This window comes from Athene noctua, chromosome 5 (genome assembly GCF_965140245.1).
Source record: "Athene noctua chromosome 5, bAthNoc1.hap1.1, whole genome shotgun sequence".
NCBI lineage: Eukaryota > Metazoa > Chordata > Aves > Strigiformes > Strigidae > Athene > Athene noctua.
Window position 1 is genome coordinate 16,304,813 of NC_134041.1, and position 15,118 is coordinate 16,319,930.

At 43.6% G+C, this 15,118-nt stretch overlaps 1 protein-coding gene across 1 annotated transcript in view; it reads left to right on the plus strand.

Annotated features, from left to right (window-relative positions):
- Nucleotides 1-1,405: 1,405 nt before the first annotated feature.
- PRKACB (protein kinase cAMP-activated catalytic subunit beta) overlaps nt 1,406-15,118 on the plus strand; it is a 79,866-nt gene continuing 66,153 nt past the window's right edge. Inside the window, exon 1 of the mRNA XM_074906487.1 lies at nt 1,406-1,678. Within this exon, the coding sequence (XP_074762588.1) occupies nt 1,633-1,678 (46 nt within the window). The 5' untranslated portion in view covers nt 1,406-1,632. The remainder of the gene's footprint in view (nt 1,679-15,118) is intronic.

Here is a 15,118-nt window from a genome sequence, read left to right on the forward strand (position 1 = left end):
GAAAATCAAGAGAAAGTCCCTTAACTGAAGCGTTCATCAATAAAACTTCAACATAAGCGTCAAGATAATTCAGGTAAGTGTGCGCAAAACTTTGCTGCTGGATAACCCAGGCAGCTCGTACCGCTGTCAAGGTAGAGTCAGTCACACGCTGGCTCGATCTGCCCAGTGTCTGCATGCTATGTCCTCCTCTGCACGGTCTCAGGAGATCGGAAATTTCCCAGAGGTATCTGCTTTAGTGTCCGTTAGTACATCTATGTGTATAAAACCCTGGCTTACAGAGTAAGGTAATTCAGTATTAGGCTGTGACAGCATGTGCTGCACCAGCAAGCAGCCCACAGTGTCAGGAGAGGATTTTGATAGCTGCTGGGAAAGATGGTAGCCGGGATGGCTGCAGCCAGAACAATTCATGCGGCCTGCAGCCCTGGGGAAAGAACGCTGCCAGAAGAGGCCGAGTATCACATAAATTGTCCTGGCAGAATATATACGGTTTGTGATCTGCAAGATTAGTACTTCTGCTCTCCACTCTCCCCACTTTAAGGCACATACAGTAGAGCCTCCTTTTTGATAAGCATTTCCTCCCAGAGCTAAAACACTCAAAGCGTTTCACATGGTAAACATATATATTTAAGGAGAGCTATCATCAACTTGAAAGTCACAATACCATTTGAAAATGCGTAGCTGCAGCTATTTATGACATGAGTGGCAGCAAAAGGGGGGGAGGAAAAAAAAAATCTTTCCTGGCAGCTCGTTCATTTTTTTTTTCTATAGTCTGTTGAGCCATGTGAAAACAGTTTGTGAACAGGCGGCAAGTGCGAGTTTCCGCGTGTACGCCGCCGCGACGCAGGCCCGGCCGGGAGGTGACAGGACGGCCCGAGCGGCGGCCGCGGGCCCCGCGGTGGCAGCTCCGCGGGTGGGGGCCCCCGGGCCGCCAAAGATGCTCCGCGGGAGGCGGCCGAGCGCCCCCCCCCTCCCCGCCGCCGCCGGGGGAGCGCAGCCGCACGGCCGCGGCGCGCTCGGCCGCCCGGGGTCACCTTGGGCACGGCGCGCCTCGCCCCCGCCCCAGGCGCTGCGCCCCGCGGGCCCGCCCGCCCTCTGCGGAGCGGGAGCGCTCCCGCACCGCCGGCCCCGCGCCGCCGGGCGCTGGCGGCGGCTACACGGAGGCGGCCGCGCCCCCGCCACAGCGGCAGACGCGGAGGCCGAGGGCAGCCCGCCCGCCCCGGCCCTCTGCGAGCCGCTTGCTGGCGCGGGCGGGCGCCGCCCCGGGCTCCCGCAAGTCCCCCCCCCCCCCCGCCTCCCTCGGGCCGAGCGGCCGGGGCGGTGCCCCGCGGCCTGAGGCGGCGGCCGGGGCCGTGGACGGCGGCGTCCCGCGCCCCGCGCGCCCCCGGCGGGCGGCGTAGCAGGGAGGAGGCGCCGCCCCGGCCGTCATTTCCGCCGTGTGTCGGGGTGGGGGAGGGGGGCAGAGCGCTCGCCTCCTCCTCCGCGGCGGCCGGAGACACAGAGACCCAGCGCGGGGCGAGGGGAGCCAGCCGCCGCCGCCGCCCGCGGGCCGCGCCGCCCCGCCAGCCGAGCCCTGCCCGCCGCCGCCCGGCATCCCTCCCGCCCCCCCCCGCCCCGCGCCGCCCCGGCCCGGCCATGGGGAACGCAGCCACCGCCAAGAAGGGCAACGAGATCGAGAGCGGTGAGTGAGCGGGGGGGGGATCCGCCTCCGCCCGGCGCCTGGCTCCGCTCCCCGAGGAGGGGCCGGCGGGCCCGGCCCGGCGCGCCCGCCCCGCGCCGCCGCAGGCCCCGCGGCCTAGCGGCTGAGGCGCCGAGCCCCCTGCCCCGCGCAGGCCCCCAGCTCGGCGCGGCCTGCTCGGCGCCGCGGGGAGCCCGCCCCGGCCCGCCGCCGGGCCGCCCGTCCCCCTTCCCTCCTTCCCTCCCTCCCTCCTTCCCTCCCTCTCTCCCTCCCTCTCGGCGCGCCCGCCTCGGGGTTTAGCGTCTCAGGAAATAAGCGGGATAAATCCGCCTGCGGCCGCTGGGCCGAGGCCGCCGCCGGCCCGCGCGTCCGGCTGCCCCGCAGCAGGTGTCGGTCCCCGGAGAAGGCGGAGCTGCCGGGGTGGCGGCGGGCAGGTGTCAGCGCCGCCGCCAGCCTCCAGCCTCCATCCTCACCCCGGCCGGCTCGCTTTCCCCACCCCTGAACACACCCTTGCCGGCGGGGGAGGCCGCCCGCCCGCCCGCCACGCTCCGTCTGCGGCGGGAGGGCTTCCATCCCGCTGCGGGGAATGTAGGTCAGGAGCTCCTAATCCTGCCCGGATCGTGCGGCCCCGGTGACCCCGCGGCCTGCCCGTGCCCCGTGGCACGGCCCCAGCCCCGCGGCGTGTTGACAGCGTCGGGGAGCGCGCTGGGAGAGCGGTCGGCGCAAACCTGGCTCTGGGTAAAATGGAAGACAAAAGCGTCGATCCGAACTTGCCATCGCAGGGTGCTTTTTGCTGGATGTTTTGTTTTGGTTTTCCCTAAGTCTTTCACCGTAATCTTTAAATACTATAAAGCCGATTCGGTTGCTGGGAAAAAATACCCCAGACTTTATTTTTAGCAAGTTAACTTCCTTATTTCGCTTCTAGCGGAAAACTTTGGGTATGTTTGTGATGGATAAGACAAAACACAAGACGTAGAGAGCAGCCAGTTGTGCAAACTCAGCGTTACTACAACAGCACCCCTTGTTACTGGCAATTCCTCGGGCTTTATTAAAATGGAAAGAAGTTCAAACATCAAAGTTACTTTTTGTTCTTTTTTGTGCAGTTTGTTTACTTTTTGTGTGTTTACTACGGAGATCTGGGGTAGAACCGGGTCACCCGGTTTGCAGGGCCGGTGCCTGCCCACACAGCATTCCTCCGGCGGCCGGGGATCTGCGCGGCTGGCTCCAGCTGTGGGACCAGGGGCTCTGCCTCACCTTCCCAGTTCTGCTGTGTGGTCTGGCTTTGCAGTTCTTGCATCTTACCTCGCTATTATTATAGGTTTCACAATGCAAACGTTTTATGAGTATTTGACCGTTACTGTTTAGTGGTTTTATTTTTAATTTAGCCCAGTATGTTAATTTCTGATAGGAAGTATTTTTAGCCTACCTATAAAGATACATGTGAAGGGAGAGAGGGTGGATTGTGGGAAGTATTTCAGGTGACAAAACACTGCATTTTGTACTTTATGGTAGCTGTATTGCTATTAGTCTGTGCAGTTAAATAACACTACACCACACAACGTTTACTTCTGTTTTATTTCTCGTATTACCAAACACAGTGTTTTTTAAATTACAGGAGTTTGCTTCAGAAGTCCTTACTCTCACTTTGCTAGAGTCTGAAAATGAAATGCTGCTAGAGACTTCAAGCTCCAATGTTCAATTACTCAGTATATTTAGCAGCAAAAAGCTCTGTAATGATACAGCTTCTGTAACTAGGAGAAGGAATTGATCATCACTGACATACAGTTGGGGAAGACCAGGATTCACTTACTATGGAGGATCAATAGTATATGAATACTATATGCATAAGAAATTATTAGAAGCAATATTTGGTTTACTGGCAGTGAAAGTTGATGTGTAATCTATTCCTATGATACATGGCAACTAAAAACTAAAGAAACATAATAGGAGGGGGCTTTAATATTTCTGATACATGTTTGCATCGTTGAGCCAGTTTTCCTGTGTTGCTTATTAAGTGTCCGTAGGAGCACATAGTCCAAACTTAAGGATACTGAAAATGAAGTTGTTTGAAGTGGTAACATAAAAATACCCAGGTTTGGCTTGTAAAGTTGATGTTATGCCCTTGATCTACACGTGGAGCGTATGGTATTGTGTGGATCAAGGACATGCTAAGGTCCCTGAAAGAACAATGAAGGGTAAGGCAGTTTCCACTGATAACTATACTTACTAGTTCATGAAGTGTAATTTGAGACCTCTTTCACTATCTGTGGTCAGCACAGTAAATGCTGTTCACCTAACCATGGCCCTTATATTCTTTCTTGTTTATTTTAGCTTTCCGTGTATATTCAAATATCTTCAGGCTGTGAAGAGGAATATAACCAGTTGTGTGTGAACACCAGTAGTAGAATGGAGCAAATGTTTCAGAGTATTTCTGGGCAGAAGTTACAAGTGAAAAAGATCTCCATGCTGGTTAAGTGTCTTAAGCTTAGCCACCAAAAAAGTAAACCAGGTTTGCGTAACAGGGACGGCAAGATACATGTGTGTATATACAGAAGATGGAAAGCTTCAGTGTAGTCTGTTAGGGTTTTCTTTCCCTTCTCTTCCAGGTTCTCCTAATAGGTTGTAGATTTTGATTTGGAGGACCAAAATTAGAAGTGATCCTTTACTAAAGAGAAGCTTAAGGTTTCTATACCTGTTTAAACTCTGTACCTGTTTTAAATGGGTTCATGGTTTTCCACAAGCCACGGTCACCTTCAAATTCTGAGGGTCTTTTAGAATAATAATATAAGTATTTTTCATTTGAAATCTGAAGACACACAATTGTCAGTTGTCTTAAAAGTTTCTTTAAGCTTGATCCCTCATCCTAATACTCATTTAATTATTCACTTCATTTTTTAGGGTTTTTATTTCAGCTGCTCAGTTTACAGTAACTGAGAAAACTCACAGGTTGCAAAAGAAGTTAAAAATGTCAGCATGTGGTAAATTACTTTATTTTTTTAAAAAAAAAGGCCACAGGAAGTCTACCTTAACTTGTTGCAATTAATGTAGGAAAATGTTAGCTTTATTAATATTCATTATCTTGGAATAATTTCTTAAAGTAGCACACAGCATAAAAGAAACACAACTACAACGCATCTCTGAGTTTAAAAAAGGTCCCATAGTATTTTTTTAATCCAGTAAGTGAATCTGTTAAAGATAATTATTGATTTAGTACAAAACAGGAATGTTTTAACTTTAACAGAACTCTTTTTCTATACTGGAGTGAATGTCAGCCCTGCAAACCGTAAAATTTGAGAAAGCTATGTTGTTGGTTTTTTTCTTCAGAAAACTCAATAATACACATAATACAGATTTTTGAGGTAATTACTGCATATGGCTCGGAATGATTTACTTTAAATATGCAAGGTAGTGTCGTACATAAGGGCAAAAAGTTTGTTTAGAAATTAATAGTAATCTCACTTGGTGTTTTGTTTGGTTTGTTTTTTTCCCTAGATTCAAGAATACTTGGTTGTGATACAGTCTGTTTCTTTTTAATCACGAAACTGGATTAGAGACCAAGTGATTAGAATACGCTCTTTGGTGACTGGAAGATTTATATACTTCTTCCAATAGGTCTTGAAACCACATGGTTTTGGCTTCTGAGTTGTGTCAGCCAGGATTTAAATGGCCCTTGCTGCTTTTTCTGTAGCAATATGTGGCAGTAAATTGCACCTAAAATGTATGTTTTAAATAAAACTATATATGATTTTCAAAACATAATTCTGTACACGTACCTTCTTACCTGATAGCCAGATCTCCAGCTTTCAGTGCACGAGAAATTTATTAATCTACTAACTTCAACTTCTGTGGTCTTTAAATAGCCAAGCACAGTGTGTGATGTGTATTCTGCATGTGAATTTTATGTTCATTCACTCCTTCTCCTCCCCAACGTGTTCCCACTACAGTATCTTCATTATGACAGTTCCTATTATAGTCAATTCTTCCCTTTTTAACTCTTATAATTATTCTGTAAGTAGTGCTCATTTGAAATATGCTTGACAGGAAGATGCAACCTTCATTTTCCTTTGCCAGTAGATTTTAACCTTCTCAGGACGTTTCTTGGAACTGAGATTTTTTTTTTTTTTTCTTATTTTTCACGTGCATTCAGTGCTGGGTCATTCTGTTGTATTTACTCAGTGAGGACTAGAAGAGACCACAAGTTTGTTTCTTGTAAAGACCGGATGAGGCAAAGCTCTGTCACTGCTGACCTTGATTAGATTTAAATTGGTGAAGCAGAGGTGAATGTGTCCATTACTATTCCAAGCTTACTCATTCCCTGTCACTTTTCCAGAGACCCTTGTTTCAGTGTTTTTGATCTGAGTGAAGTTTTGTCAACAGCTGTCTTCTTGCTTTTGCTCATTGTGTTCATGCTCTCTGATTTTGAAATGGATAGCTTTTGGAACCTTGCTTACACAGTTTAGAATGTCAGCTATAGTATATGTTGTATAAAGAGTAATTAACAATATACATTCCAGTGATGCTGGAATGGACTGTATTGATAACATCTCTAAAAGACATACATAAACTTCTTTCCATATATTTTTGGGCTTGTATTGTCTCACTATTGATCAGTTAGGTTTCAGCAGTAAGGAACTCAATCATCTGAAAATCAGAAGTAGTTATAATTACTTGCTGAAGAACTATCTAAAAATTCCTTTGCTTTAATCACTGCTGTAAGACTACCAGTATGCACCATCTGAAAATTCTGCTTTAATTAAAAACAAAATACTTCTTCACAGCTTGGACTAGCAAAGAGAGAGGCTATCACTCAGTAAGTGATAGCCACGTGGTAGCATAACAAAAGGTCAGAAGGACCTCTGAGTGATAAATTAGTTTATGTATTTTGCTGTTGTAGTTAGGGCTGTATTACAGGCTCAGACTGCTTTAAAGACAGAATATTTTAAATTACTTGACATTCCCTTGATGCTGGTTTTCCTTAGTGTTCGTTCATTTACCCATATATCCACATTCGTAGAAACGGCACAGGCAATAGTATTGAAAAATGCTCAGATTTCTCATATTTTTGGCAACAGTCACATTGTTCCTTAGTGTAATTAAGGCTGTGTCTGTGCTTCAAAAATTAAGTCTCGCTAGTACAGGGAGCAGAATGTGGACAGAGGAGTAAGTGGAAAAGCGGTAAGGATGCACCACTGAGTTCTGGTGTGTGGGCTGCCCTGCCCAAGTGTAGGGCTGTGCTCCACGCTGCGCGTAATGCTGTCAGGGAGTCTTTTCCAGTTAGTTAAGTTCTTCCATAACTGACACATCTCTCCTTTGGACAAAGCTCTGGAAAGGCCTTTGGATGCCTGTCAGATTTTGCGTGTTTTGCCTGCATCTTTATTATAGACATCACGAAGGACTTGTTTGTCCAGAAGCTTTTTTTTTAAAAAAAAAAAAAACAAAACCAAAACAACTACAGCAGTTTAATAAAGGATATTGTATCTGCTAAACAGCAGGTGGCTTCCGGATCAGATCCAAGTAGAGTATTTTTTTAATCAGTGCTTCTGGTTATTTAAGCTTTCAGAGTTTCCAGTGTTAGGAGCCTTGAGTTGATGGGGTTTTCTCTTATAAACTTGTGCAGCTTAGGGCTAGAACTTGGCAAAGAGTGTGCCCTGCAGTGCTGCTCTCACGCTTTGTCTTTGTTACAGGTGCAAGGTGTTATTTTATAAGCATTTCTTTCTGTTGCAGTTCTGCTTTTCTGTCCCCTGCCACTTTTTTCCTGCCTCTGTGCCCTCAAGGGTGCTGGAGCAACTATTTATGAGACAACAAGGTGAACTGAATTTGAGATTGATCTAGGTTAAAAATAACCCTGCAGAAAAGGGAAAGCAGAAGGGACTTTAGTTAACCTGGATCAGCTTCCTGATCCAGTTCACTGCAGCTGTACTAATAATTGTAGCAGTGCAGGTGGGATACGTCACACACGTGAGACTGGATAGCAGGCACAAAGTAGGGGCTGCCTGACCTGCTGCTGCTGAAAGCAGAGCTGTGGTGCTGTGGTTTCAGGCTGTACTGCAAGTCTTTTCCCACCATACACAGTTTCTATGCTGTGAGGTAGAAACACTTCCTGGGGAATGGGAGAGAGGACAGTAGCAGTGGAGCTCTGAGGAGGTAAGTGAGGTGAGAAATGTGTTGTCTTAGGAGCTGCAAAACTAGAAGATTAAATTACCTTACTCTTTTTACTTTCCCTCCCCTGTCGGTATGGTTGGGAAAGGATTACATATATTCCTCAGTGTAATTTTATTTGTGTTATCCTGGTGTGCAGGAGGGCTAGTCGTGAATAAGGACCCCATTTTGTTTGAACAAACGCGAACCAGACAATTTATTCTCCCAAACCCACACGTTCTGTTCTGGGTAATAAGGTGAATGTAGACAGATGGGAAGTATGAGATGAAAGTGAGATTGTTAGTCTGTGTAGCAGGAAAATCGGGATAAAGCAATTTGAAGGTATGCTTACAGATGTTGCTATCCAGGGAACTAAAAGGAAGATACTGGGGTAGCCCTGCCTGTGGTGTTTCAGGATCAGTACCGGTAAATGACAGTCTCTTTGGTGCTCGGTTGAGCCTGTCTCTTTGGCATCCTGCTTGCTGTTTCTTCAGCGTCACAGCAGAATAACATCCACTAAGAGTAAGGTTTCACAAAACAGCTGAGCCCATCTGGTGGCTTGTACTGTTGAAAAATCTCTTTTTATTCCTAGACCTTTCAGAGGTCACAATTCTAGTGTTTTTCCGATCCAGTGATAAGCTGTTTTACATAGGCAGAAAACTGTGTGGATTTTATCTCTTTGGGTTATCTATAATTATTTTGCATGCCAGATCAATTCACTGAGGTGTCAGATGGCAAGAGACAGATTCAAAGGAAGCACTGAAAGCGCTGTTGGCAATGAAATGGTGAGGTGGCAGGAAAAAGAAGTCTCTTTTCTTAGCATTGGGCTCTTAGATGAACTCAACAGTTTCCTAAGATCTCACCCTGTTAACTTCTTGGAAAAGTGATTATTCCAAACTACCCCTTTCCTGACTGCCTTTGTTCTTATAGTGAATTACTTCAAGGCTTGAAGTTTTTAGTGTGAAACGTTAGCACCTAGCAGTTGGACTTTGCTTTTTCAAGCTACATGGAGAATGATATAGCAAAACATTGCTTCTTTCCATCTCCGCACTTATCGTATGGGTCTTTAAGACAATAGTATTTTAGAAGATTTTTTTTTTTAAAAAAATTTCATTTTGTATTTAGTTTGTTCTCTTTTTGCCAATTTGATATTTAAGCTAAGAAATGTACCAAAGTTTTTATTTCATTAAACTATTTTCTGCTTTTCCATGCCCAGAGGGGTTAATCTGTAATCATAGAAGACTTGCTAGTTTGCAATATAATGAGTTTCTGATATATATTCCTAGATACACATGTAGTAAGGGTTAGGCTAACTGGGTTGCATAACATTTTACTGTGTAGTAAAGGTGTGGAAACATGTTGTTGTTTTGAGTTTGGTGGGGTTTTTTGCTTTTGTTTTTTTTTTTTTTTTTTAAAAAGCCACCATTTTTATGACTTCAGACTAAACAACCAGTTTGTTTTCAGTGTTTCCTTACATTGGGATGTCATCTATCTGTAGTTTGAACCATAGTTCTGAGGATTTTAGAAAATCTTGCAGAAAATCATAGAGGTATAAATACACTCTGCATGTGAAAGATAAATGAGCCTCCACACTGTGAGAAAGCAAAAATCTTTTCCATGACATAGCTGTTCTCTACCAGAGAAAGCCTGATGAGCATTCTGAGTGAAGTTCTTCCCTTAGGAAGGGCAGAGAGTTACTGTTCTACCTTGCACTGACACTTTCCTCTGGGAGATACAGTATCTGTGTGATAGACTAACACTGAAATAGTAGAATATCTTACCTGTGATGTTAGAACAAGAAGCATCGAAAATGCTCCTTCAGCTCATTGTTAGATGAATATCTAATCTGCTGGGTGATTTGTGAAGGTAAGTGTTAGTTTTGTTTTCCCTCTGCCTCTTGTTAACTTCTATCCTTTTGTTAAAATACTGTAATGTTTAAACAGAGGACATCAGGATCTTTTTGTTTATTTCATTCACATTAAGCTGCTTCCAGCAAGTACGTACTTGTTAACCTACTGCACCTGCTGTTAGCACTTGTCTGTAAACACACAGACTTCCACAGCAGTGTGGTTCAAGAAATTAAAGCAAAGAAACTGTTTCTGGCACAAAGATGGAAACTTCAGAGATAGAAGAGATTGTTATTTTGCCTGTGCCCAGAATCCGTTTGCTCTTCCCTCTCATGAAATGACATAATTAAGGGTGTGTGTACTCAGATACATCAGCAGGTGCATTGCAATAGTAATTAAGGTTAGTTTGATTACTATGATGTTAGGCAGGTCGAAATTCTTTGTTTGCCTTGTAGCAGGTAACAGTAATAGGTTTATTGTATATTTAAATTCTCATTGTTAAGCATATGATAATCTAGCTTTACTTTGCACGGGGGGGAAAAATGTGACTTAACTGCACCAAAGTCTATCATTAAGATGAAGTTTTTAATGCAAATTACTTGCATTCAAGCATTTTATTAACTGATCCATAGATTAATGTGGAGTCTGGAGGTTTTAATCAGGGTTTCTCATTGAAAAATGGGGTAGGTGGTGAGAGAGAGAAAAAGCATTACATAGCTAAAATCATGCCAAACGAATTTGAAAGATCATGGTATTTCCTTCTAACAGGTGTCATGACAAAAGCAGATATATTTTCATGGACTTGTTGAGGACTATTTTATACCAGACAGTTTTAAGAAATGCAATGTTTGAGTCACACATTTGCCCCTTGTGAAAACTTCTGCAGTGAGAAGCAGGGGTCTCATTGGAATCCAGGACTATGCATGCAATACAGTTTCCAGCACTGGCACTCTGCTTTGGGAATTATGGGTTAAACATCCGAAATCAGTAGGCTGCAACAGTGCATCCTGTGGTCAATCTGTTTTTTTTCTCCATTGGCTTAAAAAAAAAAAAACATTTTAGTGGTATTTGTTTATGTGAACTGAACTCAGAGTGAAATAAGGTGCTAGATTATTTAGCTTAAATTAATGGCATATATGAATATCAAGTTTTCCATTTAATTTAAGTCTACAGCAGCTTCATGGGATGTGGAACTGCCTGGGAGGTTCAGGGTGTGTAGTGCTTTGTAACGGTTCTTAGGATGTCTACGGGTTCTTTTGCAAATTAGCAGGGTTTTTTTTCCTCTTTGAATTTCTTGAGGACTGATGATCAGGTGCAAAACTTACACAAAACCAAAATTAGCTTCAGGTTTTCACGGATTGTTCTAATACCTAACAACTGTTCAATTTCTATCTAGACTGTATTTTGTTATGACATGCTTTCTGCCAAAAGATTGCTCTTTTGATTCTACTTACATCATTATCCAGCTGCTCGTTTAGTGTGAGAATACAGAATTTTTCATGAAATAAATTTTAATTTATTTCATTTGCATATCAACTTAGGGTTTTTATATTTAATTCCAAGGTAGAACATTCTTGAACTTTAAATGAATGTGTCTACAGGTTTGTTTTTTTTACCACCTCCTGTTTTCATTGCTGGGTAACATTTCTTACGTTTGTAGGAAACAAAGATATCAAACATGTTGCATCTAAGGTGAACACTCAAGAAAAGGTTGGCAAGGATGGCAAAAGGTACTGAATGTTTTCCATACAAAGAATTACTATGTAAGTGACATCTGTCTAGAATAGGTAGAGGATATGATCTGTAAAATGGTGTGTGGCTTGGGAAGTTAGAAGTGTCCTATGCTTGCCCTGTTCTTTTGTTAAGCTGCCGCTTCTAGTGACTCTTTCTATTGGCTTTTTCCTTAGGGACAGATAGCAGTTTATTCCTAATAAAACATCAGAGCCCTCTTTTACAGTGAGGAACTTCAGAAAAAGAAATGGAGAGAAACCGGGCAACAGCTGGTAAAAGAAGGAAGTGTGGGTCAAGAAATATAAAAATAGGCAGCGCTGAGCGGAGTATGGTGTGGGTCTCATCCACGTTCTCCAGTCCCAGAAGAGGCAGCTGATGAATGCTGGCCAGAGATGCTTTGCCTGAGGAGGTGGAAGTAAATGCCATGGGTGTCAGGGTCATCCTGTGAAGCTTCTTCCTCCTAGTTGCAGCTTGGTGAGAGCCTGTGGAGTTGATGAAGAGATCCTACATCATGTAGGTCATTAGAGGGGAAGTGTATAAATATAAAGATAAATGAAAAGCATCTTAATAAGAGGTTTTCAAGAAGCTGGAGGAGGGGTTGCCACTTGTCCCACTCAGGCCATGGCACATGTGTGCGTTCTACTTTATCCCAGAGGGAGCTAGGCTCTCAGACCTCATGAACAGCAGTATGGATGTGCCCATCTCTTTTAAAATGGTTTTCCTGGTTGGGCTCTGAATTTAGCCCAGAGTACAAGCCGGTGCACCTGGTGTCTTGCCTCTCCTGGTGGCAGGAGATCCTGTTCCCTACTGTCTGGGCAGGGTAAAAGGTGAGAAGGTGAAGTGTGAATGCATAGTGAAATTTTCCAAGACAAGGTGTGAAGATGAACTGGATGTCATGAAGCCTACTGAAATACTGTGTGAGGAAGCATGTCTGTATCACAGGGACAACAATCTTCTCCCGGTGTTACAGTTCCCTCAATCTTGTAACCAGGAGGTTGTGCTGTTGCTGTAGAGGTGACATTGCAGGTCAGGGCACCAATGACTAGCTTCATCCCAGATACCCGAAGCCATTATTCTGTATTTTGGTTCTGCCACAGATGCCAGGTATACTTGGTGTGTTGTATAGTTTCAGCCATCTTTACCTGTTACAGTGAGCCCCTCGTTCACCTACAGTCCTAATCTTTGTGCATGTAACTGTATTCCTAGCGGTCTTTGCCTCTGTTTTCCTGTAGTCTGATGTAAGACAGTTTTATGTTGCACTGCAGAAGTCCATTGTTTGGTGTACAAAAGCAGTACTCTTCTATATGATCTTTTTATTGTGATAATTGTAGGTGCTACCTGAATACCTTCAAACAGGATTTTATTTTTTTTAATGGATGGTGTCTCTTTAGAAGCTTGCTATTTTTAGGAGCTAAACTGATACTACAAAGTTGTTCTCTTCAGAAGAGTTGGGTTCTTTGGTGGTGAGGCGTTTTGGTTGTTGTGTCAGTTTGTTTTTTAAACAGATGCTTGAAACTATGTCATTTATTAAAGAAAAGCATTTGCTAAGTAATTGACAGCAGGAATGTAGAACATAATTTGGCCAAATAACTGTTGTGCTTTTCAACCATAGCACAGTGTTGTATGATGATTTGGTTGAATTCCTATATCAGTTATAGCCACAATTACTTGTTGGTATTAGAATGGTTTTTTTCAGGTCCTCTTTTAGAAGCAGTTTTATAGTTAATGCTGGGAAGAGGTGTGTTTTCAGAGTAGAACCTGATTTTTGCTGGTATGATGTTTTTTGAAAAAACAAAACAAAACATGTTTGTATTGTCTCCAACTTGAGGTTTGAGGCTATAATTACGAAATTTTCTTCTACTTGCTGCTTACGGAGTAGTTACATGACCAATTTTCTCTGGCAGTAAAGCTGACTAAAAATTCCTGCTTGATCACCCCTGCCACTCTGCTCACAGCTACAATTTGCCACTCCTCCTGTATTGATACAGCTGTTTGAGGACTCCTCTGAAGTGTCACCAAAATGGTTAAAACCCTTACTCCCACCCAGCTCTGCTGTTTTAACCCATTAATTTCATACACCTATCTTAAAATAGGGCCCCACCTTGTGTTGGACAGATACAAAGGAGGGATGCGAAAGAAAGGATGAAGCATTGTTGTAAGTGAAGTTTGCCACTGAATAAAATGTACTAAGCATTTGACTAACAAGAAGGAGAAGATGCTAGCATTGCACAGTGTTGATCTCAGCTTTTAGATACGTTAACCTGAGATGGTTTTTAATTTGAGGGGCTCTTTGGAGTCTTCCCTTCAGCCAGAGATGGGTCTGAATGACTTTTGTAAAAATATGCATCACCATGGTATTTTCAAATACTGTCAGCAAAAGTCCAGTTTTTGCTTACTACCAAGGCTAAAATAGTATTTGTAACATTTTAGTTCTATTAAGTGTGGTTGCCCTCGTAGTCATCAGAGGGAAATTTATTTTGACAAAATTATCAGAAGGATCACCAGACTTTCTCTCCGTATTTTTAATTACTCTAGAATGTGCTCAAGTATTTGTTAGGACAAATAAAACTGGAAGATGACTAATACATACACACTCATTTTAGATACAGCATGTGAGTAGGGAGTAACAGGAGGAAGAAGAGACACATGCAGATCTGTGCAGTAGCACAATGAGAGATGTGAAAGAACCAGATATCGAAGCTAGTCTAAATGATACAGTAAGGCTACAGGTATAAGCACTGCAAATTTAGCCTGATCTTCAACTAGAAAAATTAAGGCATCTCTTGCATTTAACTTTTCTGCAGTTCAACTAATTTTTCCACTTAATAGTAAAGATACGGATTTTCTGCAGGATGTATTTTTCATTTAAAGCGAAAATAAAGTTTGTAGCCATACCACACTTACTTTCAGAAGATAACTTGTGGTAGTTCTGCCTTTCTTTGTGTGAAAATAATTCCAAACAGAAAATAGTAATTGGCTGCTTTTCCACAGTCCTGTTCAGAACATTGTAATTTTCTCCACCGACTAAATTGACTCATTCATTTCCACTAATACATACAAACTTACTTGTTCTGCTGCCAGTCGTCTTGTTAAGAGGACTAGCCCAACATGCAGTGACTGGGGAAACAGAGTAGTAGATGTTCAATATGGAAAGCATATAAATGCAAGCCTTTCACACGCAGTCCCTTCAGACTTGGACACAAGAGGAAATTTTTCCCAGTGAGAACAATCAGCCATAGGAATAATCTCGGGGATGTGGTGGGTTCCCCAACATTGGACTTTTAAGATTCAGCTGAACAGGGTGCTGGGCCGTCTTGTCTAGACCCTGCTTTTGCCAAGAAAGGTTGGACCAGACGATCCTTGAGGTCCCTTACAACCTGGTATTCTGTGATGTGTTATAGAGGAGCTGAGTAGCAAAGCAAGTCTGTTGAGCTTGAGATTCTTACATGTGCAGCACTTGAAAGGGCTTTATAGAAAGCAACTACAGGTTGGGGAGAACAGAGATTGGGTACATTTATGACAAATAGAGCAGTGGTGAGAATTTGGATTCCTCTCAAATGGCATGATGGTGATTGCATAGTCTGAAGAGGGCAAGAGTTACATGAAAATCGCTTTGATTTCTTGTTGAATGTACATTTATTTAATCATGAAAAAAAGACATTTAGTGAGTTTGGGGAAAACGTATGCTGCGGTTGCAAACGATGGAATATATTCAGTATTATGGGAG